At 43.4% G+C, this 27,561-nt stretch overlaps 1 protein-coding gene across 1 annotated transcript in view; it reads right to left on the reverse strand.

Moving 5' to 3' along the window:
- Positions 1–555: 555 nt before the first annotated feature.
- LOC129826311 (adhesion G protein-coupled receptor A2-like) overlaps positions 556–27,561 on the reverse strand; it is a 58,649-nt gene continuing 31,643 nt past the window's right edge. Inside the window, exons 3-19 of the mRNA XM_055886888.1 lie at positions 22,118–22,189; positions 19,959–20,030; positions 19,781–19,852; positions 19,309–19,472; positions 18,577–18,790; positions 18,125–18,289; positions 17,831–18,029; positions 17,494–17,643; positions 17,100–17,261; positions 16,807–17,007; positions 16,230–16,419; positions 15,870–16,081; positions 5,713–5,840; positions 5,469–5,592; positions 5,232–5,380; positions 4,253–4,342; positions 556–4,088 (exon numbers count right to left, since the gene is read on the reverse strand). Of these exons, the coding sequence (XP_055742863.1) occupies positions 2,669–4,088; positions 4,253–4,342; positions 5,232–5,380; positions 5,469–5,592; positions 5,713–5,840; positions 15,870–16,081; positions 16,230–16,419; positions 16,807–17,007; positions 17,100–17,261; positions 17,494–17,643; positions 17,831–18,029; positions 18,125–18,289; positions 18,577–18,790; positions 19,309–19,472; positions 19,781–19,852; positions 19,959–20,030; positions 22,118–22,189 (3,784 nt within the window). The 3' untranslated portion in view covers positions 556–2,668. The remainder of the gene's footprint in view (positions 4,089–4,252; positions 4,343–5,231; positions 5,381–5,468; positions 5,593–5,712; positions 5,841–15,869; positions 16,082–16,229; positions 16,420–16,806; positions 17,008–17,099; positions 17,262–17,493; positions 17,644–17,830; positions 18,030–18,124; positions 18,290–18,576; positions 18,791–19,308; positions 19,473–19,780; positions 19,853–19,958; positions 20,031–22,117; positions 22,190–27,561) is intronic.

Here is a 27,561-nt window from a genome sequence, read left to right on the forward strand (position 1 = left end):
CCTACGGTGATTGGACAGTGGCACTGGTCTAGGATCAGGTTGTACATTTATAACCCCTGATCTTATTTTATTTATTTTATTTTAGGTACTTTAACTTTTGAAACTCAATTCATGTGTAGTGGTTTTATTATTTTACTTTAATGTTATTTTATGTTTCTTCCGATTTTTTGTTATTGTATTGTAATTTGAAATGTAATTTAACAAAAAAAGGTCTAGGATCAGTTTACCATCCCTGAAACCCCCAGCCTAGGATCTCACTGACCTTATGTTTGTAAACATGCTGACCAATTGTTTGTAAACTAAACAAATATAACTAATTGTCATAAAAACGGTTAAGTGACAAAGGTTTCAGCTTTGTTTAATAGAGAGCAGGATTTCACAAATTAGACCACAACATCAAGAACAGCTAATATGAACAGAAGCTTCAAGAGCAGCTGGTGCTCAGACAGCCAGTCACTGAGTTTCTCAGACTCCTTTATTCGCATTCACCTCCTGTTCATATCAGACAAGCGCTATTGCCCCGTCAGTATGAGAATAAATGACAAAATACTAAAGTTGTATTTATTGTATTTATTTTGCATCAGAGTTTATTTTACGAGGCACAGTCTGAATTTCTTGAACAATATATTATTGAATTAAAAACAGTTATTTCATACTGATGTCATTATGACAAATGAAATATAAATATACATAAAACATTTTGAAATCTCCCTTTTTCATTTCGAGATGAGTGGACACAAAACTTGGAAATAATTTCGGGACAAATTGGATGAATGTTAGTAAATGAATGAAATGTTAACAATCTGAGTAACCATTAGCGAAAAAGAGGACACATTCTGCCATTGTGTTCTTGCACTTGTTGACATTTTACACCTAATGGAAATGAGTGTAACAAGCATGGTGTTTTGTCTACAGACAATAATGAGGAAGGTAAGTGCAACCACTGCTTTGTACTTAACACAACTCTGAGCTTTGTGAGTTTGAGTTCTTCCTCATGTTATCATTGACCTACAGGGAGATTTCAGGACCTAGAATAAGGATACAATCTATGAATTGTATCCCATTTGCTAAACACTGACGTTGAGGTAAGCTCTGCTAGTCTATACAATTCTTTGGCACAATCATTTCCCTGAACACAGTGGAGTTGTTTAGCAGAGTGTATCTAAGATGAACTGAGCTGTTGCATTCTTACACACTAAAAGAATATTGAAGATCAAAATAGCATAATATGGTTTTACACAATATTGTATGATAAAGTGTGTGAAGCAACATCAGAAAACTAAGTAGCATAAATGAACCAGAATTCTGTCATTAATTTTTTTGCCTTTACTCTGAGCTTTGTACATAAACATAAACAAATAGTGTAGAAGTATTTGATGATTACTGTAACAAGCTTTGAAGCCATTGGATTATGAGGTGAATGTGAGGGGGGTATTTCAGTAAGGGCTTATCTTGGTTCATGTGATATACACCAGAGCTATTTACTGCATAATAAAACAACCATTAACATATTGTCCTTCCTCCTGATGCAGATGGCAAACTCAACATGATTTAAACTGATGCATCCCTTTATATCAGTGCATGAACAATGATGTTTGAAATCCTGGAGGGGGCAGTCTACATCCATGTTCAAATAACTGTAAACCCAGAGATTTGAAACTCCAAGAGGGAGAGAGCACAGTAAGGGAAAAGGGAAAAATGAAGAAGGACGGGGAAGTTCATATAAAAAAATCACCATGGACATTACAGAGTACATGCCAGGGTCAAAGAAAGGTCACTCTTAGTTCGTTTGTCCAAATACTGATACTTGTTCAATCCTGTTTATTAGGGGAGGTGTTCCCTCTCAGTGCTGATGCGTATTTGAATCGAAGTCAATACGATTTAGTAAAATAAGTTTTAGAAACTGCATTCTCTCATCCTAGATTGAGAATCACACACACAAACACACATTCACGCAGCATACACATACACACGCACACACACATGCCCCCATACCCACAATACTACAAGAAAATATAATAAAAGCAAAAAGATTCTTCACAGAGGAAATGCACAGCCGTACTGTGGAAATGGACAATCTTAGATTCCATTTCATGCCATAGTCGATATGCATAGAATAAGAATACAAACAAAACAATAAAGCTTTACTTATGGAATCCAAAATCAACATCTTATGTTGATTTTAGATATAGCTGGTAAATATTCCTGTGACGTGTAGAATAAATGAGTATTTTAGGTTTGAAATATGAAAAACAAAAGCACACAAAAGACAGGTCTTGAATTCATGGCAAACCCAACAAACAGTTGTTATGTCTGTGACAGAGCTGAGAGTACAGGACATGGTTGTCTTCATACACATCCCATACCATCATTGTAATGGAAAGCTAAATGGCTGGACACAAAAGTAGCAAGCAACACAACCCCATAATCTAGCTCTTTTACACATTAAAAAGAAAAAACTCATGATCTGAATCCCAACTTGAGATCCACATGTGAAATTATAAGAATTGTTCAATTCTTTCAATGTCATTTACACGAAAGTCTGAGTTACACACATGGATCTCATGTTAGGATTCATCTGTATAGACGTAGGAGACTATAACAACAGTCCAATCATATCAAATTTTGTCAGGGTCCACTGTGGACAGGTGCTTGGAAAGAGCTAAGGTCACACTGTAGTTTCACTCTTCCACATACTTTTCATGCCCACAGAGCTCTGGGAATGGTCCGTGCCACTTGTGTCCAACTCCAGCTCCATCACAGAGCTCTTGAGGGTGCCGTTAGGGGCAACCCCTGGCACAGTGGTAGTGATGCTGTTCAGAGGGTAGGAGCTGCGCTTAGCTTCACGCTCTGCAGCTGCTGCCAGTTTCAGATTGTCTCGGCTGGCGCTGCGCCTATTACCTTGCATAGCCACCCTGCTGGCCACAGAGGGGAGCAGAGGGAAGGGCTTACGGCTGCCGCTGCTGCCCCCGTCACTACCCTCTGAGGGGCTGGTAGCAACTGTCTCCCCCACTCTCCTACCATTACCATTGGTTAGCGGGCTGGCATGGCTCTCAGAGTGGCTGTGATGTAGGCTGCCGTTCTCACTAGTGGCCTGTTTGTGGGCTGGATGGGCAGCGTTGTGCTGCTCTATACCTGTAGGTCCCAGTGCTCCCATACTGCCCCCTCCACCACCAGCCCTCAAGGCTTTGAGTCGGTAGGGACCTCTGCCTTCACCTCGGTGGTGATACTGGCTGCTCCCTTGTTTAGTTCTGCCACTGACCTTCCTCCTCTGAGGTTGGACAGGGGCTACAGAGCCTGTGGTGGGCAGCAGGTTGTTAGCTTGCTTGTTGTTATTGTCCGTACTGGTGCTGGTGTTGGTGCCTGCTGGGGCATGAGTGGCATTGTTGGTATTGTCTTGTGCCACCTGCAGCAGGTTGGTAAGCTTGCAGGGCCCAGGGCTTACACTGCTGATCCCACTGGGGGTGGAGGAGGACCTGGCTGATGAGGAGTTCTGGGGATCCTCTGGAGGATGGCAGCCAACGAAGATCTGGGATCCCTGTTCAGAGGTGGTCTGCATCCCACTAACAGTGGTGCAGGTGTGCGTGTAGACTGGCATAGGCTGGGAGTGGCGATACCCTGGGCAGCAGCCCAGCCAGGAGGCCTGCACATCCAGGCGTCGGAAGCAGTGGTGCACCACCAGGAACACTCCCAACACGGTGGCAGCTACCCCATAGAGAGAGCTAAACAACAGGCTGCTGTGCCCTGTCAGCCACATGGCCATGGCTCCACAGCCCCACAGGGCCAGGAACAGGAAGTGGGTGGCCTGTAGCACCAGGAACTGCACCTTCAGGGAGTACTGATCCTCTGGGGTCAATGCAGCGTGCATGGTCCCCACCACAGAGTCTGTTGACAGGAGACTAATGCTTCCACCCAGGGCTGGCTGGCTCTCAGGCACAGGGGAGGACAGGGAGGATCCTGGGCACTCTTTGGCCACCCGTTGCCTCAGGCGAAACACAGTGCACAGGAAATAGATCCAGGTGACCAATACCGCCAAGCCTGCAGGGACAAAGAAGGCCCCCAAACTGGGCTGCCACACCAACCAGCAGCTGGAAAATACAATACAAAAGTCAGTAAGGTCATAGCAAAGAAGGATACCTCTGTGTATTCAAAATCTCATAAAAAATGGCAAATTCAGCTCTTGAATAAGCACTAAACCAAAAGATACCGTGTCAAGGGCCAATTGCTCAACGGTAAAATGAGAAGCACTCACTAAGGGCTGTTGGACCCATAGTTGTTGACATTGACAGCCGCAGTGATGCCACATATGATGAGAGGAACACCACCAGCTATTAGATAGAACCTGTATTCAGAAAATACACAAATTACAGGGATCAAAGAAAATGAGATGAAAAATAAATGACAGTGAACTCATTTATATGTGAAGTATCATGTCCCAGCCACAATATTGGAAACAACAACTTAAACCCAAGGACTGTATGACAAATTACATTTCAGTTTCTGTTTATTCTGTATGAGATTTAGGGGCTTTGCTCCTTTGTTGTTTTCTCTCAGCAAGCATACATTTCACAGCTGTAGTGATCCCTAGGCTAGCTGTTTGTGATCTCCTGAGCTGAACTGTAAGTTGGGCAGCCTCTCTGAGCTAGCTGATAAAGTGTAACAAAGGGCAACAGGCTGCTGGGGGGGTTGTGATTTATCACAGGGCTAGGCGTCATTGGAGGGCTGACCCCATGCGGCGGTGGGCAACAGAAGGGTTTGGGAAAGCCACAGAGGTCAACAGTACAGTGCATGATCACAGCCAGGGAGCACCAGGGCAGAGGGGGAAAAGGGGGAGAAAGAGGGGAGGGGGCAGTAATGAGGGGACAGTGCGCCCCCTCCATCACCCTTTCCAGATTTACGACATTCTCCTTAACCTCTGTTATCCCTGGCTCGTACATTCCACTCCTCCCCCGCACTGGGCTCAGCACTCTGCATCTGTCACTGCTACTCTTTTGTGCCTTAGCAGTAGTCTACTGTTTTTCCCTCCAAGGCTTTCTAAAACAGAAGATCCTTGGATCTAAACACAATGGTGGTCTTTGATATGACAGTTTGTGTGTCCATTCACATGAATACAGTCATTTAAAATACCGCCCCACAATGAGCTCACAATTCAACCGTTGACCTGTTTGACAATGACTCACAACCTTCTCATATAAAAGTAAACTCTGTCTCACCCTGATGACATCACTTACCTGAGCATAGGCCGCTGAGTAGCTGGAACGGGAGACTCTCCCTCTGGTTGCTGTGGCATCCTCCACACAGCCTCTTTGTAGAGGACTCTAGCACTGACCCCGATCCACAGCAGAGTAGACAAGGAGGAGTAGTGGAGAGCGATGCCCACCTGAAACAAATCACACAGGGTCATACACACAGCCTCCACACACCACATGTAGAGAGCATGAGCTGGGTCTGGGAGGAAAGGGACTTACTGCCTGGCACACCATTGGATAGCTGGTCAGGGTGATGCCTCCTGCGTAGACAGCTGTGGTCATAGCGATGTGGAAGCAGGTATTGAGTAACGTGTGCCAGCTCTTTCTGGATATGTTTATAGAACTGCAGGATTAAGAAAACAAAGAAGACCATTAGATGGACATAAAGACACTGTGGGGTAGGTCAGATAGCAGACACACGCACACACACACGCACATGCACACGTACACGCACACACGTTACCTGTGGTGTAGTATGTGTGTGATGATGATGGTGAAGAGGCAGAGGAGGAGGATTGCAGTACAGCTATAGACCACAGGGTGGAGTACCCTCACTGACATGGGTGGGGAGTGGGGGAAGTCAGGAACCTCCTAGGAAAAAGAGAACTATTAATATCTTTGCAATGACCACACTGTGGGGCTTGATATAAAATCTCCAGACCTCGAGAAAAGAACATGAGCATTCATCCAGTGAAGTAATTTTTTATTTAGATCTATTAGAATCCCAATTAGCTGACGCCAATAGTTACAGCTAGTCTTCCTAGGGTCCTACATAATGAAAAATATATTACAGACAAAATACTTTACAATTTACATACATTTAAAAACTTTAGCATGTAGTGTGTGTGAGTACACACAACGAGTGTGTCACATCGGGGAGGAGGCGTTATGTCGTGAGGGGTTGCTTTATTTGTTTTTTGAAACCAGGTTTCCTGTTCACTTGCGCAATATAAGATGGAAGGGCATTCCATCCAAATATTAATATTTGCTTTCTGATTACAATGAAGAGCAAGACGTGCCGCTCTGCTCTGGGCCAGCTGCAGCTTAAATAGGTATTTCTTTGCAGCACTTGACCATATGACTGGACAATAATCAAGATACGATTAAACTAGAGCCTGCAGGACTTGCTTTGTGGAGTGTGGTGTCAAAAAAGTAGAGTATCTCTTTATTACAGACAGACCTCGCCCCATCTTTACAACCATTGAATATATATGTTTTGACTATGACAGTTTACAGTCTAAGATAACACCAAGTAATTTAGTCTCCTCAACTTGTTCAACAGCCACACCATTCATTACCAGATTTAGCTGAGGTCTAGAACCTAGGGAATGATTTGCAGTAAATACAATGCTCTTTGTTTTAGAGATGTTCAGGACCAGTTTATTACTGGCCACCCATTCCAAAAAAGTCTGCAACTCTTTGTTAAGGGTTTCAGTGACTTCCTTTAGCTGTGGATGCTGATGCGTATATGGTTGAATCATCAGCATACATCAACACACATGCTTTGTTTAATGCCAGTAGCAGGTCATTGGTAAATATATAAAAGAGTAGAGGGCCTTGAGAGCTGCCCTGTGGTACACCACACTTTCCATGTTTGACATTAGAGAAGCTTCCAGTAAAGAAAACCCTCTGAGTTATATTAGATATATAGCTCTGAATCCACGATATGGCAGAGGTTGAAAAGCCATCACATACATTTTCTCAACAACAGGTTATGGTCGAGCAACTGCTCGGCATCTGACCATAAGGCGCTACAGAGGGTAGTGCATACGGCCCAGTACATCATTGTTGCCAAGCTTCCTGCAATCCAGGACCTATATAATAGGTAGTGTTATAGGAAAGCCCATAAAACTGTCAGAGACTCCAGTCACCCAAGTCATAGACTGTTTTCTCTGCTACCACACGGCAAGCGGTACCAGAGCGCCAAGTCTAGGACCAAAAGGCTCAATAACAGCTTCTACCCCCAAGCCATAAGACTGCTGAACAATTAATGGCCACTGGACTATTACATTGACCCCCCCCCCCCCCCCTCCATTTGTTTTGTACACTGTTGCTACTCAATGTTTATTATTATGCATAGTCACTTCACCCCTACCCACATGTACAAATTACCTCTAACCTGTACCACCCGCACACTGACTCGGTACCGGTACACCCTGTATATAGCATCGTTATTGTTATGTTATTGTGCTACTTTTTATTATTTTTTACTTTAGTTTGTTTGATAAATATTTTCTTAACTCTTCTTGAACTGCATTGTTGGTTAAGGGCTTGTAAGTAAGCATTTCACGGTAAGGTCTACACTTGTTGAATTTGGTGCATAAGACAAATAAAGTTTGATTTGATTTGGGCAATAATATCAAAGGCTGCACTGAAATCTAACAATATAGCGCCCACAATATTCTTATTACAAATTTCTTTCAACCAAGCATCAGTCATTTGTGTCAGTGCAGTACATGTTGAGTCCCTTCTCTATAAGCACGCTGAAAGTCTGTTGTTCGTTTGTTTACAGAGAAATAGCATTGATATTTGGTCAATAAAAAAAAATCCCAACAGTTTGCTTAGAGCTGGCAACAAGCTGATAGGTCTGCTGTTTGATCCAGTAAAGGCCATTTTACCACTCTTGGTAGCAGAATGACTTTTGCTTCCTTCCAGGCCCGAGGACAAAGACTTTCCTCTAGGCTCAGATTAAAGTCATGACAGATAGGAGTGGCTGTAGAGTCAGCTACCATCCTCAGTAGATTTCCATCTAAGTTGTCAATGCCAGGAGGTTTGTCATTATTGATCAATAACAATCATTTTTCCACCTCTCCCACACTACTTTACAAAAATTAAACATACAATGCTTTTCTTTAATTGTTAGTTTTTTAAATCCATGAGTACGATGACTCACTGTTCGTTGTTGGCATTTCCTGCTAAAATAATTGGCAACATCAAAATGGTTTTGTGATGAATAAAATATCTGATTCGATGAAAGATGGAGTTGAATTTGTCTTTCTGCCTATAATTTCCTTAAAAGCACTCCAACGTTTTTTTCATCATTCTTTATATCATTGATTTTGACTTCATAATACAGTTTCTTCTTCTTTTTGTTTAGTTTAGTCACATCATTCCTCAATTTGATGTGCAGCCAGAGTTATTAGCCTCTCCTTTTGCCCCATCTCTTTCAACCATACAGTTTTTCAATTCCTCATCAATCCATGGAGCCTTAACAGGTCTAACAGTTCATTTCTTAACAGGTGCATGTTTATCAATAATTGGAAGAAGCAATTTCATAAATACATCAAGTGCAGCGCCAGAATGTTACTTATTAATCCCATCAGACCAACAAATATTTGTAACATCATCTACAGCTAAATCTTTTGTACGAAATTGCAATTCTCTAGAAATAAGTCTCTCACTGTTGCCGCCTGTTATAGACCCCCCTCAGCTCCCAGCTGTGTCCTGGACACCATATGTGAATTGATTGCCCCCCATCTATCTTCAGAGTTCGTTCTGTTAAGTGACCCAAACTGGGATATGCTTAAGACCCCGGCAGTCTTACAATCTAAGCTAGATGCCCTCAATCTCACACAAATGATCAACGAACCCACCAGGTACAACCCTAAATCCATAAACATGGGCACCCTCATAGATATTATCCTGACCAACTTGCCCTCCAAATACATGTCACGTTCCTGACCTGTTTTCCGTTGTTTTTTGTATTTGTTTAGTATGGTCAGGGCGTGAGCTGGGTGGGTAGTCTATGTTATGTGTTTCTATGTTGGATTCAATGTGTTGCCTGATATGGTTCTCAATTAGGGGCAGGTGTTTGACGTTCCCTCTGATTGAGAACCATATTAAGGTAGGCTGTTCTCACTGTTTGTTTATGGGTGATTGTCTTCCGTGTTTGTGTTTGTTACCACACGGGACTGTATCGTTTGTGCTAGTCTGTACCTGTTCGTGCGTTCTTCATGTTTATGTAAGTTCTTATGTTCAGGTCGGTCTACGTCGTTTGTTATTTTGTACTCTATTCAAGTGTTCTTCGTGTTTCGTCTTGCTTTAATAAATCTTCATGTATTCATCAACCGCTGCGTTTTGGTCCGATCCCTACTCCTACTCTTCAGACGAAGAGGAGGAAAACAGCCGTTACAATACACCTCTGCTGTTTTCAATCAGGATCTCAGCGATCACTGCCTCATCCGCCATGGGTCCGCCGTCAAACGACCACCCGTCATCACTGTCAAACGCTCCCAAAAACACATTCTGTGAGCAGGCCTTTCTAACCGACCTGGCCCGGGTACCCTGGAAGGATATTGACCTCATCCCGTCAGTCGAGGATGCCTGGTCATTCTTTGAAAGTAATTTCCTCACCATCTTAAATAAGAATGCCCCTTTCAAAAAATGTAGAACTAAGAACAGATATAGCCCTTGTTTCACTCCAGACCTGAATGCCCTTGACCAGCACAAAAACATCCTATGGCGGACTGCACTAGCACCGAATAGTTCCCGCGATATGCAACTTTTCAGGGAAGTCAGGAACAAATACACACAGTCAGTCAGGAAAGCAAAGGCTAGCTTTTTCAAACAGAAATTTTATCCTGTAGCTCTAACTCCAAAAAGTTTTGGGACACTGTAAAGTCCATGGAGAATAAGATCACCTCCTCCCAGCTGCCCACTGCACTGAGGCTAGGTAACACTGTCACCACCAATAAATCCACGATAATCAAGAATTTCAATAAGCATTTCTCTACGGCTGGCCATGTTTTACTCCTGGCTACCCTAACTCCGGCCAACAGCTCTGCACCCCCCGCAGCTACTTGCCCAAGCCTCCCCAGCTTCTCCTTTACCCAAATACAGATAGCAGATGTTCAGAAAGAGCTGGAAAACCTGGACCCATACAAATCAGCTGGGCTAGATAACCTGGACCCTCTCTTTCTAAAATTATCCACCGCCATTGTTACAACCCCTATCACCAGTCTGTTCAACCTCTCTTCCGTATCGCCTGAGATCCCTAAAGATTAGAAAGCTGCCACGGTCATCCCCCTCTTCAAAGGGGGTGACACTCTAGACCCAAACTGTTATAGACCTAAATCCATCCTGCCCTGCCTTTCTAAAGTCTTCGAAAGCCAAGTTAATGAACAGATCACTGACCATTTCGAATTCCACCGTACCTTCTCCGCTATGCAATCTGGTTTCCGAGCTGGTCTCGGGTGCACCTCAGCCACGCTCAAGGTACTAAAACGATATCATAACTGCCATCGATAAAAGACAGTACTGTGCAGCCGTCTTTATCGACCTGGCCAAGGCTTTCGACTCTGTAAATCACCGTATTCTTATCGGCAGACTCAACAGCCTTGGCTTCTCAAATGACTGCCTCGCCTGGTTCACCAACTACTTCTCAGACAGAGTTCAGTGTGTCAAATCGAAGGGCCTGTTGTCCAGACCTCTGGCAGTCTCTATGGGGGTAGCACAGGGTTCAATTCTCGGGCCGACTCGTTTCTCTTTATATGTCAATGATGTCGCTCTTGCTGCGGGTGATTCCCTGATCCACCTCTATGCAGACGACACCATTCTGTATACATCTGGCCCTTCTTTGGACACTGTGTTAACAAACCTCCAAACAAGCTTCAATGCCATACAACACTGCTTCCGTGGCCTCCAACTGCTCTTAAACGCTAGTAAAACTAAATGCATGCTTTTCAACCGTTCGCTGCCCGCACCCGCACCTTCTCTCAGCTCACTGGTCACGCTAACAACACCCACCCGTAGCATGCGCTCCAGCAGGTATATCTCACTGGTCATCCCCAAAGCCAACACCTCTTTGGCCACCTTTCCTTCCAGTTCTCTGCTGCCAATGACTGGAACGAATTGCAAAAATCGCTGAAGCTGGAGACTTATATTTCCCTCACTAACTTTAAACATCAGCTATCTGAGCAGCTAACCGATCGCTGCAGCAGTACTGATGCAATAGCCCATCCAATCTACTTACCTCATCCCCATATTGTTTTTATTTAATTTTCTGCTCTTTTGCACACCAGTATTTCTACTTGCACATCATCATCTGCTCATCTATCACTCCAGTGTTAATTTGCAAAATTGTAGTTACTTTGCTACTATGGCTTATTTATTGTCTTACCTCCTCACGCCATTTGCACACACTCTTTATAGACTTTCTTTTTTTCTATTGTGTTATTGACTGTACACTTGTTTATTCCATGTGTAACTCTGTGTTGTTGTTTGTGTCGCACTGCTTTGCTTTATCTTGGCCAGGTCGCAGTTGTAAATGAGAACTTGTTCTCAACTAACCTACCTTGTTAAAGGTGAATAAAGGTGAAAAAATTGGGGAAAAAAGAAGTACAACAGCATCAGTAAAAATGTGATCAATACATGTGGATGATTTTGTTCCAGAAGTGTTTGTAAACACCATACTGTAGGTTGATTAATAACCTGAACCAGATTACAGGAAATGGTTACAGTGAGAAGCTTCCTCTTGAGCGGACAGCTTGATGAAAACCTGTCAATATTCAGGTCCCCAAGAAAGTAGACCTCTCTGTTTACATCACATACCCTTGTCAAACATTTCACACATATTATTTAGATACTGACTGTTAGCACTTGGTGGCCTATAGCAACAACCCCAAAGAAAAGGCTTTAGATGTGCCAAGAGAACCTGCAACCACAACACTTCAATAACACTTGACATAATATCTTACAGGGATATGGCTCATTACAGGGATATGGCTCTGAATATATACAGCATCACCTCCCCATAAGCATTCCTGTCTCTTCTATAGATGTTATATCCTTCTATTGCTACTGATGTATCATCAAAATAATTATCCAAGTGACTCTCAGAAATGGCTAATATATTAATGTTATCTGATGTTAGTTATTGATTTCATTAACCTTATTTCTAAGGCTATATATATTAATATGGGCTATTTTCAGTCCTTTCCTGGGTAGCTTTTCAGAGATAGACATAATATAGAAAAGAGCAAAAAATAAAAATATATACATTCAGCAGTCTATTAATCAGTTGGTGTATGTCACGGTTTTCTTCCTGGGATGAAGGAGAGGAACAAAACGCAGCGCGGCTAGTGTTCAACATGTTTAATAAAGAATATGTGAACACTACAAACAACAAAACAATAAATGTGAAAACCGACAACAGTCCTATCTGGTGCAGAATACAAAGACAGAAGACAGGAAATAATCACCCACAAAATCCCAACACAAAACAAGCCTCCTATATATGATTCTCAATCAGGGACAACGAATGACAGCTGCCTCTGATTGAGAACCATATTAGGCTGGACACAGAAACAGACAAACTAGACACACAACATAGAATTCCCACCCAGCTCACGTCCTGACCAACACTAAACAAGCAAAACACATAAGAACTCTTGTCAGGATGTTACAGTGTCAGTGTGTGTGTGTGTGTGTGTGTGTGTGTGTGTGTGTGTGTGTGTGTGTGTGTGTGTGTGTGTGTGTTTCAGGGTTGAAGATACGAACCCATAGGCTTGGGTCTTTCATCCCTTCCAGGCTTTTGGGAGGGAGGGTGGACAATGAGCCTGTCATAGCAGATGTAAGTAATGTCCGCACACGCTCTGGCAGCTTTCATGACTGGGATAAGTTCTTTCCTCTTCTGGCGCACATCTTCAGAATAATCCTTTTTGAGCAAGAAGTACATTCCGCTCAAGTTCTTGGCTCTTTCCAGAACAGGTACCTTGTCCTTGAACCTCAGGAACTTGACCAATACGGTGGTGGGTTTTCCAGTCCTATGAGTGCGCTCAAACCTCAATCGTCTTGTGGTCCATCTTCTGTTTCTCCGAGTTCATTTCCCTCACTTTGTTCTCAGACTCCGTTCAGTTCTCATGTTGAGATTCTGCAATTCCGTCCACAACAATGTTGTTTCGCCTTGATTGTCCATCGAGATCATCTGATTTCTCCGTCATTGTTAACATGGATTCATATACAGAACTGATGTCCTCTCTCAATGACTTACAGATTTTTGTCACCTTGCCGTTCTCCTGTTTCAACTCATCGAGCTGACCCTGGGAGAACTGCAAGCTGTTCTTCAGGTCCTGGACATCTATGGTCAGGTCGTCCATTCTTTTATTAATTGACTCCACCAGTATTTGGACACAACACTAGAATGTTTTTTCTGCTTGTTTTAACAACTGCTTGTAGAACTATTTTCGTTTGATTAAAAGATCCTTCACCTGTGATAGAGACACCACTGTCCTCAACGGTACTCCCGCTGGCTTTGGTCTTTGTCATGGTAGCAACGTAGGTTAAGCTGTTACTCCACGCAGTCACAGACAGAGCAGGTCGCTGGGAGGATTGGAAACAACAACAAACAGCAGGGATCTAGACAGCCACAAGCCTGGGAAAATCCGCGGTCCCAGCCACAATAGCTATCCACAACGCAAGCTGCACTCAAGCCCTCAAGAAAACTCCACTCGCCCTATAGGCAGCTAGCTAACAGCTAGGCTATCTGCTACGCCAAGCAGCTCCTCAGACCCGGCCTTGTTCAGCAGGATCACTGGACAGATAGTAGAGGTCCCAGCAACTGAAGCCAACCACGTCGCAGGATCCAAACTCAAAAGGTAGCTAGCTTCTTGCCACTAGGGGGGTGCCATTTCGACATAGCACAAATTCGTATCCAAATTAAACTGCCTCGTACTCAATTCTTGCTCATACAATATGCATATTATTATTACTATTGGATAGAAAACACTCTCTAGTTTCTAAAACCATTTGAATTTTGTCTGTGGGTGAAACAGAACTGGACTTAGAGCACTTTTCCTATGTCTGTGTGAGAATGGCAAATTTTCCAATCTACTCTGAGACCTGTGTTTAACCCTGCCTGTCTTCTATTGGTTGAGATGCACTGCATACGCCTTCCCCTGGGTGTCAGTGAATAGAGGGCCTTGAAATGGAGTCTCTAGGCAGTTCAGGAAGTCTATAAATTGATTGGGAACGAGGTGGATCTTTCTTTTCTCCTTCGCTCTGGCGCACTCAGGACATTGGAACGTTGTTTTGGAAACATCGGTTATAGATCTCAGACATTTCCGGCTGTGTTTTTATTCGATACAGGCTTTAAAGACATCATAATCTTGTTATTTTGAACCAAATTATATCAGTTTATGTCAGTATATTGCGATTTTCGGGTATTTATTTTCTTGGCGCTGTAGAAAGTTGGGTAGCTCTCTCTTTCAAGCTAATGTTTACTGCTAATTGCAAAGTGGAAGACGACATAATACAACCTAGCAACGATTCTTTTGGACAAAGGATGCCTTTCCCAAGATTCTGATGGAAGCTCGGCAAATAGTAAGCAATTTTTAATGTATTAATTCGTATTTATGTTGACAAATGGCAAATAATTATTCCGCCATGTTTTTCGGTGCATCTCGCTTTAGCGCACGCTGTATGCTTGAAGTAACGTTAAATAAAAAATTGTAACCCAGCGATTGCATTAAGAACTAATTTGTCTTTCAATTGCTGTCCAACCTGTATTTTTTTAGTCAAGTTTATTATTAGTTATGGATTAGATTAGGTTCCTCTACAAGATGGCGCCCGACAGATTGCTTGAAGTTTTGGCCACTAATCACGTTGTATAACCACGAATTGTGCCGCTAAATATGCACATTTTCGAACAAACTCTATATGCATTGTGTAATATGATGTTACAGGACTGTCATCTGAAGAATTCTGAGAAGGTTAGTGAAAAAATTTATGTATTTTGGTGGTTTATACGTTATAGCTATTTTTGCCTTGAATCAATGCTGTTGTAATGTTCGCTATTGTGCTAAGCTAATATAACGCTCAATTGTGTTTTCGCTGTAAAACACTTAGAAAATCTGAATTATTGTCTTGATTCACAAGATCTGTGTCTTTCATCTGCTGCACGCTGTGTATTTTTAAGAAATGTTTTATGATGAGTAATTAGCTAATACACGATGGTCTCTGTAGTTATTCTAGTCATTTTAGTGAGAGTTGTGATGGGGGCTGCAATGGTAAACTATGATTTATACCTGAAATATGCACATTTCTCTAACAAAACCTATGCTATACAATAAATATGTTATCAGACTGTCATCTGATGAGGTTGTTTCTTGGTTAGTGGCTATTTATATCTTTATTTGGTTGAATTTGTGATAGCTACTGATGCAGTAAGAAAATGGTGGAGTATGGAAGTGGTGTCTTTTGCTAACGTGGTTAGCTAATAGATTTACATATTGTCTTCCCTGTCTTCCTTGTAAAACATTTTAAAAATCAGAAATGATGGCTTTATTCACAAGATGTGTATCTTTCATTTGGTGTCTTGGACTTGTGATTTCATGAACATTTTATTATATGATATCCCTGTGGCTTTAGGCTAGGCTATGCTAGTCAGCTTTTGTGATGGGGGGGCTCCCGGATCCGGGTTTGGTAGGCGTTAGAGGCTAGCTAGTAACCAAACTTTTTCAATAGACTTACAGAACTTTCCAAAACAACAAACTGAGCTTTCCCTCATTCCACATTCAACGGGAATTGACGTGTTGTGCAGTGCGTGTTGTGCAGAGTCATCATTACATCCACCATGTGTCTCTGGGAATAAGTGAGTGATCCTAGGATGTGCTCCCGCCCTACCTGCAGCACGGCGTAGTTGCTGAGTACAGAGCAGCGCAGGGTGGAGGTGGCAGAGTCAGTGTGGGCCAGTAGGCAGCCTTCCTGGCTCCATCCCCCCTGCTGCTGCTGCAGGGCCTGCAGGCTCCAGTGGACTGCCACTGGGTCACTTCCCGGGATCGAGTGGCGCAGGGACACCAAGATGGGCTCTGAGTGGTTCCACATACTGCACCCATCTGCCACACAAAGGAGGAGATGACCATCACTATCACTGTCACCAGCTCATACATTTGTATTTTGTAATTATCTTAAAATAACCAGGTTTGACCTGTCTCTGTAAATTTGTTGAATTGTGTAATAAAAGTGTTATAGCTGCTCCCTCACCTAGGCCTACGTAGATAACAGGGCTGTTGACACTGCGTCTGCGGGCGTTCTCTCCAGGACCACTGAAGTTCCCTGAGAAAGGGAAGAACCTCCCTGTACGGAACGCCACAAACTGTAGCTTACAGTCTGACGGTGCGTCCGGGGGGAACAGAGAAGCAGGGAGAACCACAGAGGCCAGGGCTACAGCATTCTAGAGGGGGGGAGAAACATAGAAAGAGAGAGACAGACCGAGTGAGAGTGAGAGTGAGAGTGAGAAAGAGAGAGAATCATACCATTCATTCTTTACTGTCCTACTTTAACCTATATTTGACTCTATTAGCCCAATGGGAAAATTTCAAACACCAAACGACAAAATCTAAAACCTCAAGTTTTTCTCCCTCTTTCATGTCAGCTGTTGTAAATGACTGTGCTAAATGCGGATCCATGCCATCTCCAGTAGGTCAAGCCCTGAGGTGTGTTCCCTCTAATGACAACCGTATGCACTGTCTGCCATTGTACCACAGACACACAACCACAGTCCTGTTTGTGGGCAAGTTTGGGTTCAGGTCTGGGTGAGGGAGACAGAGACAGTGCTTACCTTCATGGGGAAGTTGTTTATGGAGGTGTTGTGGGTGCCTGTGGTGCAGCGGAAGCGGAGCTGCTGTTCGTGGGTGGGCTCTGCCCCCTCCATGCCCAGGTTGCCTAACAACGTCTCCCGGCGTTGGTAAGCTGTGCAGCTCATGCCAGTGAAGTGGGCCGGACGGATAAGATGGGCCTCCATTACAATGTTCCTGGAGAGCTATAGGGGGAAAACAACGTTGATTACATTGAGGACTGTAAGATAAAAATAATATAGAACCTTAAAACATGTTGGAATGCAAGTTGTTGTACCGTGGAGAGGTCCTGAGCATGGCTGTGGAGCTGTGGCCAGGCCAGAGTCTCCAGAGAGTGGACTATGGAGCTGCAGGCTTTCTTCTCTCTCTGGGCATGGGCCAGGATCTGATTATCGACCTGCATCAGGTTACTGCCCATATCCACCAGCATCTCTGACAGCTGACACATACATACACACAGGTAAAGACATGAAAAAACAAGCATTAAAAAACAGGCATTCACATAAACACAGGGGGCAGAAAGAAACTTAATCATGAACATAAGGTAATGAATATATCATGAATATTCAAGTCAAAAAGTCCCTATCAACTCTTTCCAATTCAAGAAAACGCAGACACAAAATAAAACCCACAAAACATGCATTGAGGGATTAAAGATCTCATCGTCCCACCTCTCGCAGTGGTCGGACATATTCCATAAATTTCTCCATCATCTGGGCCACGTACATCACGTCCATAGTGTCAGTGAAACTGGATGCATCCACGGTGTACGTGCGCACCTGACGTGCCAGAGTGACCGCATTAGAGGTATTGATGGGCATCTAGAAAAAGAGAGAAGTATGATTATTTTAAAGCAAATAACTGAAATGTTTTGTTACTTTTACACATTTACCTTTCAGGCAACAACTATTTAAATATTACTACCATAATATATGTATCATATTTTGATTTCATAGGTACTGGGCTAAATTCATTTGGGACAGCCCAAGCACAACCCCTGGTACTGACCAGGATGAAGGTGTGTAGGACCCGTGTGATGTCGTTGGTGTAGAGACAGTTGTCGTAGTCTCCCTCCTCCCAGCTCCCTGAGCGGTCACAGTATCGTGATGCCTGCTTCTGCTCCAAAGTACCCCCCATGGACAGGGAGGGGTAGTGCAGCTGCAGACAGTACTGGTAGGAGGTGATACCTGCCAGGGTTCTGGGCCACCTAGAAAAGGGAGGATGCAGCATGTTTTAATCAGAAGGACTGTTATTATTGTGGATTTAGTTTCTGGAGAGGGGAATTATTGTTTTCTTCCTTACTTGAACTCTCCCCGGTTGTTAGTGACTCTTTCCTCCGGACAGAAGGAGGCGCTGTTCTCCAGCACCACTATTTCCACGCTGCGGGAGGTGTTGCCCCGCCCAGTGGCCACCACACACTTCCACTCTCCACTGGCCTCAACATGCACGTTGGACAAGATGAGCTCACTGCACCGAGGAGACAGTACATCAGTCACTGCCATCACACATACCCAGACAGCACACTACACCTCATGTCCTATCTGCAGACACTAAACAAACAGTGTTTGTTTTTTCATCAATTCATGAGAACCAAACACTGGCCTCACAAACCATTACTAAATCAAAAACATATTTAACTTAGACCTTATGATAAAAACATGAAAATATGACAATTGAGGAGTGCAATGAAAGGTAATAAAAGAGTGCTGGGATCGACAGATACACCAGCGGACCCCTCAGTACTGTAACATCACCTGGTGATGAAGGTGCAGTCATGCACCACGCTGGTCTCTAGACTGACGCCCTGTTCAGGGTCAGAGGTCACCAGCTGGCCGTTGTGGCGCCAGTGCAGCGCAGTGATTTTGTCCACCAGGGCGGCGGTGCAGTGGAACGGCAGCCGGTCCCCCTTGAAGACCACCTGGCGCTGGGAGGGTAGGAGAGACAGGGTGTGCAGCTCCAGAGGTCCATCTGAGTGAGGAGAGGAACACACAGCACAGCCAGGAGAAGGGAAGGCAAATGAGACCATAACAAATCACTCTGGGTTACTTCTGCTGCTCTCTCATTACACAACCTCAGCTAAATATTTCAGATGAAGCCATTATGAGCCTGCTTTTTTTGGAATATTGGATGCAGACAGCCCCAAATCATAAAGGCCGACCACAGAGGAGGCACAACACAGCTAACTGGTGCACTTGGAAACACAGACTACTGAGTGGAAGAGGAAATACAATAGAAAGCAGGCTATTGGAGACAGCAAAACATTGGTATTTTGCATTTTTATTGCACTTCTTATGTGTTTCCACTTGCTCACTCACAGCTTATTACTTTTCACAAACACCTACCTAACAGATTAGGGACATCTCACAATATTACCATGAGAAAACAATGACTCTGTCATTCATATAGTGAAGTTTTCATACTATTTGAGGGGTGATAGTGGTGAACCCCCGCATTCATATGCATTAAATTTCCTGTCTGACACTCACCACAGCTCAGCTGACTTTCCCTCAGTCCCCGCAGGGGCTTTCCATGGAGGTTCCTGGGATAAGCACAGATTGTCTCGTCCCCCAGCCGGGCTGTCCTGGTGCGAAAGTAACCCGGCACCCAGCGCAGCCCACAGTCACATGACAGAAAGTCAGAGTTAAAGTTCCTGGTGAGAAAAAGCAGGGAGTTTTACAACAGCATTCATCAGGGGAGATTACACTGAGGGGCGGGTGCACTTTCCCTCTAACGGCATGTTGCCCAACAGTTCAGATCTATTCTCCGGTGGTCCATTATAGGATCAACATGTCAGACGTGACAAAAGGCTGTCCATTGCCTAAACTAAGCCTATAGGGAGAAAAATGTGATCAGATTGCCAAGATTGCATTTATATCACTTACGAAGATTATACAAACATCTGTCTGGAGCAAACTGTGAAAAAGGGAATGACAGTTAGGAGCAAGGAACAGTACTCACACAAGTTTAAGAGAGGGGAGTTCCTGGAAGACCCCTGGGTCCAAGGTAGATAAGATGTTCCCAGAGAGGTTCCTAACAGGAGAAAACAGATAGATGTTTAATCACTATCACTGTACTACGTACCCACAATACTACACTAGAATGTGTTGCTTTATGGTCAGTCATTTAGCCTGCTTACAGTTTGGTGAGGTGGGTGAGTCCCTGGAACATGTCTGGAGTCAAGCATCCAATGCGGTTGTTGGACAGGTCGCTAGGAGAGATAACCGGGACAGTGAGGGCACAGCGGTGAATAATGGTCATTTTTAAAATACAAAATAGAATGACAAAGCTGTAAAACCCTAAACTTAATTAATTCCATTGGTGTTTAAATGTGGGTTACAGCCTGAAATATCCTTCATATATATTTGTATTACATTTTTCTGTGTCAATATGTATATGTTGTCAAACTGATGGCAGTTGTGAAAAAAGTCAATAGTTGGAAGAGTTAAAGAGTTAAATGAAAATAATGCCATTGCACGTTAGGTACTTTTTCATTAATTAGGCTATTTTCTCTTAAACCATATGGTCTATCTACTAGAAACTCATGGACAATATGGACACAGATAGAGTACCAGTCAAAAGTGGTTGGTCTAATGAGTCCAAACTTGAGATTTTTGGTTCGAACAACCGTGTCTTTGTGAGACGCAGAGTAGGTGAACGGATGATCTCTGCATGTGTAGTTCCCACTGTGAAGTATGGAGGAGGAGGTGTGATGGTGTGGGGGTGCTTTGCTAGTGACACTGTCAGTGATTTATTTAGAATTCAAGGCACACTTAACCAGCACGGCTACCACATCATTCTGCAGCGATACGTCATTCCATCTGGTTTGCACTTTCTATAGGACAATGACCCAAAACACATCTCCAGGCTGTGTAAGGGCTATTTGACCAAGAAGGAGAGTGATGGAGTGCTGCATCAGATGACATGGCCTCCACAATCACCCAACCTCAACCCAATTGAGATGGTTTGGGATGAGTTGAACTGCAGAGTGAAGGAAAAGTAGCCAACAAGTGCTCAGCATATGTGGGAATTTCTTCAAGACTGTTGGAAAAGCATTCCTCGTGAAGCTGGTTGAGAGTGTGCCAAGCTGTCATCAAGGCAAAGGGTGGCTACTTTGAAGAATCTCAAATATAAAATGTATTGTTTTTAACACTTTATTGGTTACTACATTATTCCATGTGTGTTATTTCATAGTTTTGAAGCCTTCACTATTATTCTACAATGTAGCAAATACTAAAAATAAAGAAAAACCCTTGAATGAGTAGGTGTGTCCAAACTTTGGACTGGTACTGTATAAAAAATGAATATAGGTAACTTTGGTAAATTACCGATACATTTGCAACCCTAATCTTGACACTCTGCATGTTGTTTTTGTGATCTCATTGGGAACAACTGGCTTCTCCAGCACATTGGCCAATAGACTTCCGCTTCTTATTTGTATTTGTTTACAATAACAAAGTCTTATCCAAAGTGGCTTTCTTGGCCAGTAGGCACATCTTTCACAATTTCCATTCATACAACTAGCCAGCGTGTAACACAGCAGGATAAGGAATTTTGAATTTTGCAACTCTCTCGTGACCTGTGAATGTTCCTTATCGATATAGACCATAGAACCTCTTGTAAAGCCTTATCACCAAAGAAGGAGCAAATGCACTCTGTAGCCCCTGCATGCTGTGTCTGCATGGTATAAGGACAGTGTCAGAGTGAGCCTTCTTCCACTGTCCCCCTGACACAACGCAGCAGAGAGCTGTCGAGAGTGTGTCTTTATCTCTCCCTGTTTGTTTTGAAAAGCCCCAGACGTTGCAGGGAAAACACAAGCAGTACAGGGAGGGGAAAAGAGTCACGCAGCGCAGGGCAGAGGACCGGAGCCGACTGTCCAAACACACAATGAGTGAGCTATGAGCGCCCGCAAACTGCTGCCCTGTCACATCCAATGACGTGTGAGGAGCCTCTGCGTGGCCCTGAGGTTTCCCATGGCGGCAGAGTAGGGCACCAGACATGTCATCCCAAGCCCCACTGAGATCAGCACAGACCAGCACATACACTTAGCCCAGCCATCTATAACACATCTCTGAGCCAGACAGGTTTTTATGATGGACACTAAAACTGAGAATATATATTTTTACATATAGTTTTATGTGTCATAAAAAGTTATGACTGTGTGCTGGTTTTGAAAATACTCAATACTGTGACATGCAGGGAGACTGTGGCAACTAAACCAACTCTTTATATACGCAATATGACTGTTTACAGTGCACAAGATATAATGAAAACAGAGCTGATTCTGTATGCACTTACAGCTTCTGAAGTTTAGATAAACTTTGGAAGGCTCCAGGCATGATGGTGCTGATGAGGTTGCTCCTGAGGTCCCTGGGGAGAGAGAGACATTAAAATAACATAAGACATTAGACTGCATGTCAACGAGGAGACCTACGGCCTTGCACATAACTAGTTGAAACATTGGCCCATAACATCTCCAAACTAAGGCTTGAGGGCAATCACCAGGGGTTCATTAAAAGGTGTTCATTTCTGAGTAAATACAGTATGAACAGTGAATAGCTGGATACAATATTCAGCCTGGACCAGCAATACAGAGTTTTTTTTTTTTAAATAACTGGGATTGGTTACATATGGCCCCAACTATGGCCCCACCAGTGGGACACAGCAGGATATTTCTGCATTCGGATGGTTTGGAAATCTTACCCCAACAGCCACCTGGACTTGGGTCTCGCAAGGATGCCAATAGTTGACCAAAGAAAATATCGCTGGAATCCAAGAGGAGTGCTACTCTTTCGGTACTCTTTTGAAAATGACTCTTCCCAAGATAAAGTTACTCTGGCTATTGCCAAACCATAAATATGAATTTCTACCTTTGAAGATCTAATTTCATACTACCCGTCACATTTCACCCCACCTTCTTGCCGTCCCATGCCCAGCCATGCCCATGTGTTGAACAACTCAACCACATGCCCTTCTCCATTCACAGTCAGACCTGCCGGAGAATTAACTCAGGGAAGCTCTTTGGTCAGGTGGGAATAGCAAGGTTGGAAGAGGTCATCAGACAAAGGGTTGTAGGCAGGACAAGGCTGATGTGTGAAGGCAATGTGTTCCTTGTTCCTACAGCATGAAAAACGCCTGCTCCCAAAGGAACAGTCACAGAGGAGGATTTCCTTACAGAAGCTCCCAGACATCAACACCAACGTTTAGGGAGGAAGCAGTGTTCCCCCCCCCCCCCCCCCCCCATTCCAATCCTTCCCAGCATGCCATTGTGGTAGCCAGAACCTTCAGGGACTTTCTGCTCCACTATCCCACAATGCATTATCTCAGATCTATTTTCCTAACCACATCGCATCACACACCATTTAAAATGTAGCCCCCCAAACATCTCCTCGCCCACTCTTGTCCTCCGCCCAAGAGATGAGCTATTTTTATCAATTCGGGACAGATTCATTCTGAGAATAGTTTCCAGTAAATATGAGAGCGAGAGAGAGAGAGAGAGAGAGAGAGAGAGAGAGAGAGAGAGAGAGAGAGAGAGAGGGAGAGAGGGAGAGAGAGAGAGAGAGGGAGAGAGAGAGAGACAGAGAGAGAGAGAGACAAAGAGAGAGAGACAGATAGAGACAGAGAGAGAGAGACAGAGAGAGAGAGACAGAGAGAGAGAGAGAGAGAGAGAGAGAGAGAGAGAGAGAGAGAGAGAGAGAGAGAGAGAGAGAGAGAGAGAGAGAGAGAGAGAGAGAGAGAGAGAGAGAGAGAGAGAGAGAGAGAGAGAGAGAGAGAGAGAGAGAGAGAGAGAGAGAGAGAGAGAGAGAGAGAGAGAGAGAGAGAGAGAGAGAGAGAGAGTAGTATGGCTACAATACCTTGAGATACAGGCAGGGCTTTTATTGGTCAAGTTCTGTTTTGGACAGGACTATCTGGGGCCATCATCACTCATATCAGAATGACAGTATATACAGTAACATAATGATAGAGCAGGTCTAGTGTAGTATTGTCCTGGCTGAGACTGGGTGAACCAGAGACAGATGTGTCTATTTGAAAGCAGTAAGACAGACAGGCTTGGACAAAGCCAGATATTTCAGCACAGTATGCCAGCCCACTGAAAGAACACTTCGCAACAACTTCACAGCTTTTTACAGAGGTGAAAGTTTACCCTGACCAGAGTGCTAACAGAACTATGCTACCTTGCCATATCTGTTTGGTATGTGCTTCAATGCTGACCTGCAAACCGTCGTCTCCACGTTTATGAAGAGAGAGAGAGAGAGAGAGAGAGAGAGAGAGAGGGAGAGCAAGAAATTCCTTGCATTAACAAAATGTCTGCGTTTGTGAGAGTGCAAATTACAATGTGTTTGTCTGTTTATGTGTGTGTGTGTGTGTGTGTGTGTGTGTGTGTGTGTGTGTGTGTGTGTGTGTGTGTGTGTGTGTGTGTGTGTGTGTGTGTGTGTGTGTGTGTGTGTGTGTGTGTGTGTGTGTGTGTGTGTGTGTGTGTGTGTGTGTGTGTGTGTGTGTGTGTGTGGGGAGTCAGAAGTCGCGTTGGAGCTGTTGACCAGGGCGGGGAGAACAATGCTACTGTTTCCAGCCTGGCGTGTCCCGGGGCTCATTAGCACCGTGATGAAAGGCGGGGCACTGCCCACCACTTTCTCCCTCATGGTGACTACTGAGTCTCAGACACACACTTACTGTACCACACACACACACAATCTCCACAGGAGGCTGCTGAGGGGAGGACAGCTCATAATAATGTATTGAACGGTGCGAATGGAAAGGCATCCAACACATGAAAACGATGTGTTTTATGTATTTGATACTATTCCACCTATTCCGCTACAGACATTACCACAAGCGCGTCCTCCCCAATTAAGATCCCACCAACCTCCTGTGACATAGACATAGCCTACACTTTCCTCATACACACACACATACTTATCTTGTGCCATAGAGATACACCAAGAACCACAGAATATACCCAGCAAACCAAAATTGGTTCTGTGAAAGTTCCCTGAACATTCGTTAGGTTGTGGCAAATGTTCTCATAACACAAAAACTGTCCAGTTGTGCGGATGTCTGGGATGTATGATTGAATGCTGGCTTGGGATAAAAGACCTGGCTTGGGAACCAAACATTGCAGTTTCAAACCCCACATGTTCAGCTTGTCAACATATGAAGTGTAAAAAATATGGTTGTGTCTGTATGATTAAATGCTGTTCAAATGTCTTATGAATTAAATTAAAATACCATGTGTTCCAATATCACCTGCAATACAGTCCTCAAATGTGAATTGCCATTTATATCTGGATAGAAACACAATGGGGATCTATTCCAATATGCTTTAAAGAGCAAAACATTTGCATGCTGAGAATGTTGTGGGAATATTAGGTAAAACTTAAATATAAAATGTTCTAGAAATGATCTGAGGACCTCCAAGAGAAGGTAAATGTATATAGCGTGAACATCAATGGAATAATATATTAAACATAAAACAAATATGCTATATGCTAACATCATAAAAATAGACTTATTTGGAAATTGTGGAACACCGTGCAACATTGTGGGAATGTTCTGTACAACCTATGTGAATATCACAAGAATATTATTGTGACATCTCAGACAACTCCCATAACTTAATGAAATTGTCACGTTCTGACCATAGTTCTTGTGTGTTTTCCTTGTTTTGTGTTGGTCAGGACGTGAGCTGGGTGGGCATTCTATGTTTTGTGTTTCTATGTGGGGATTCTATGTGGTTCTCAATCGGAGGCAGGTGTTTGTCATTGTCTCTGATTGGGAACCATATTTAGGTGGCTTGTTTTGTGTTGGGGTTTGTGGGTGGTTGTTTTCTGTCTTTGTGTTCTGTACCAGATAGGACTGTTTTCGGTTTTCACATTTATTGTTTTGTAGTTTGTAGTGTTCACGTTATTCTCTTTATTAAACATGTTGAACACTAGCCGCGCTGCATTTTGGTCCTCTCCTTCATCCCAGGAAGAAAACCGTTACAGAAATGTTCTGGGAACCTTTAAAGAAGTTAGAAAGGCTGTTCTGTCAACATTCTAGCAACATCAAAGGAATGTTTTGTGGACCCTGATACAAACATTATCTGAATGTCAGCACAACTGGACAGTTTTAGTGTTTTGGGAACCTATATCTTGTCATAACTCCACAATGTTCCCACAACCTAAAAAAACATTCTGGGTACCTTTAAAGAATAGACTAAATGTGTTCTGGGAACATTCCAGAACCAATTTTTGGTTTGCTGGGAAAACGTTACTGCTACATTTGTCACGCCCTGACCGTAGATTGCTTTGTATGTTTCTATTTTTTGTTTGGTCAGGGTGTGATGTCTAGGTTTTGTCTAGGTTTTGTCTAGGTTTTGTATTTCTATGTTTTGGCCGGGTATGGTTCTTAATCAGGGACAGCTGTCTTTCGTTGTCTCTGATTGAGAACCATACTTAGGTAGACTGTTTTCCCACTGTTAGTTGTGGGTGGTTATTTTCTGTTTAGTGTTTGTATCACCTGTCAGAACTGTTTCGCTTATTCCTTTTGTTATTTTGTATTTAGTGTTAAGTTTCGAATAAATAATATGAACATGTATCACACTGCACCTTGGTCCTCACCTTCTTCCGATGAATGCCATTACAACATTGTGTTATTACATTACTTGGAAACCTAATCAGAAATTTTTGGGAATGTTCTGTGGTGGTTGTTACAGATGTTGTGCACCACATTTAAGGTGAATGTTAGAACATTTCAAAGATATTTTATTTGAAAAACATTTGTGTTTTTGGGATGTTTTCATTTGAATGTTAGATACAACCCTTAACTTAAATGGGAATCTTAGCTAATGTTCTGGGAATGTTCCCGGTTTGCTGGGTATACACATACACACTACTGTGCTAGAGACACACACTATCTACCACATAGACACACTGGCACACTGGTCTTCTTAAGCCCCCTGCACATGTTCCTTCACAGGAGGTGAACCTGATTCCCAATGTGTCAACAGCAGTCTTCAGATAGTAAATCAAGTCCCATGTGCACCCATACATCTATACTCGCCACAATCTGCCCTTTCATAACAGCCTTAGAAGGGGCAGAGCGGTGTGTGCTTTAGGCCTATGAGTATCAACAGTCGGGCACTCCAATACACTCTCTTATCACCGAGCTGGGGAATGTGGAGGAGGGCACCAGAGTCAACAGAGCCATGCAGGCCCAGCAGGCCACACACCCAGGCAATGACTTCCTTCTGCCCTCTGAGGCAGCACCCTCCCAGACATCGACTTCACGGCTCACTGGCCCTCACACTGATGACAGCAGCTGTCACCAGCAAAGAGGAGCAGCATAAACAATGTCTGAAGAAATGTAAAATGCAAATGCTCCATGTATTTCACCTTGAAACATACTAGCATGGAATTGCAGTCGTAGGTCTTCTGTGGATCTGGAATGTGATGTTGGGTATGTTCTTATCATTGGCGTCCCAATAACAAACACAAGAAATGTTGAAGTGTAATTTTCACTCCCTTATATTGACTCTTATCCACCATCTCCCACTTTCACTTATCATCCCTTATAGTTGTAGAACAAACATATTTGAAATAAATATGAAATCAAACTTCTGACTTACGGCAGTAGTAATACCATGGCCAGAGCAAAAACAGGTCAAGCTCTCCTGTGTTTCTGTGACTATAGGACATGGAGGCGAAAGACTGATAACCTTACAATCTGCATCAAAAAACAACAGCAAAACATTTAAAAGGAAA

This window comes from Salvelinus fontinalis, chromosome 28 (assembly GCF_029448725.1).
Source record: "Salvelinus fontinalis isolate EN_2023a chromosome 28, ASM2944872v1, whole genome shotgun sequence".
In the NCBI taxonomy this organism is placed as follows: Eukaryota; Metazoa; Chordata; class Actinopteri; order Salmoniformes; family Salmonidae; genus Salvelinus; species Salvelinus fontinalis.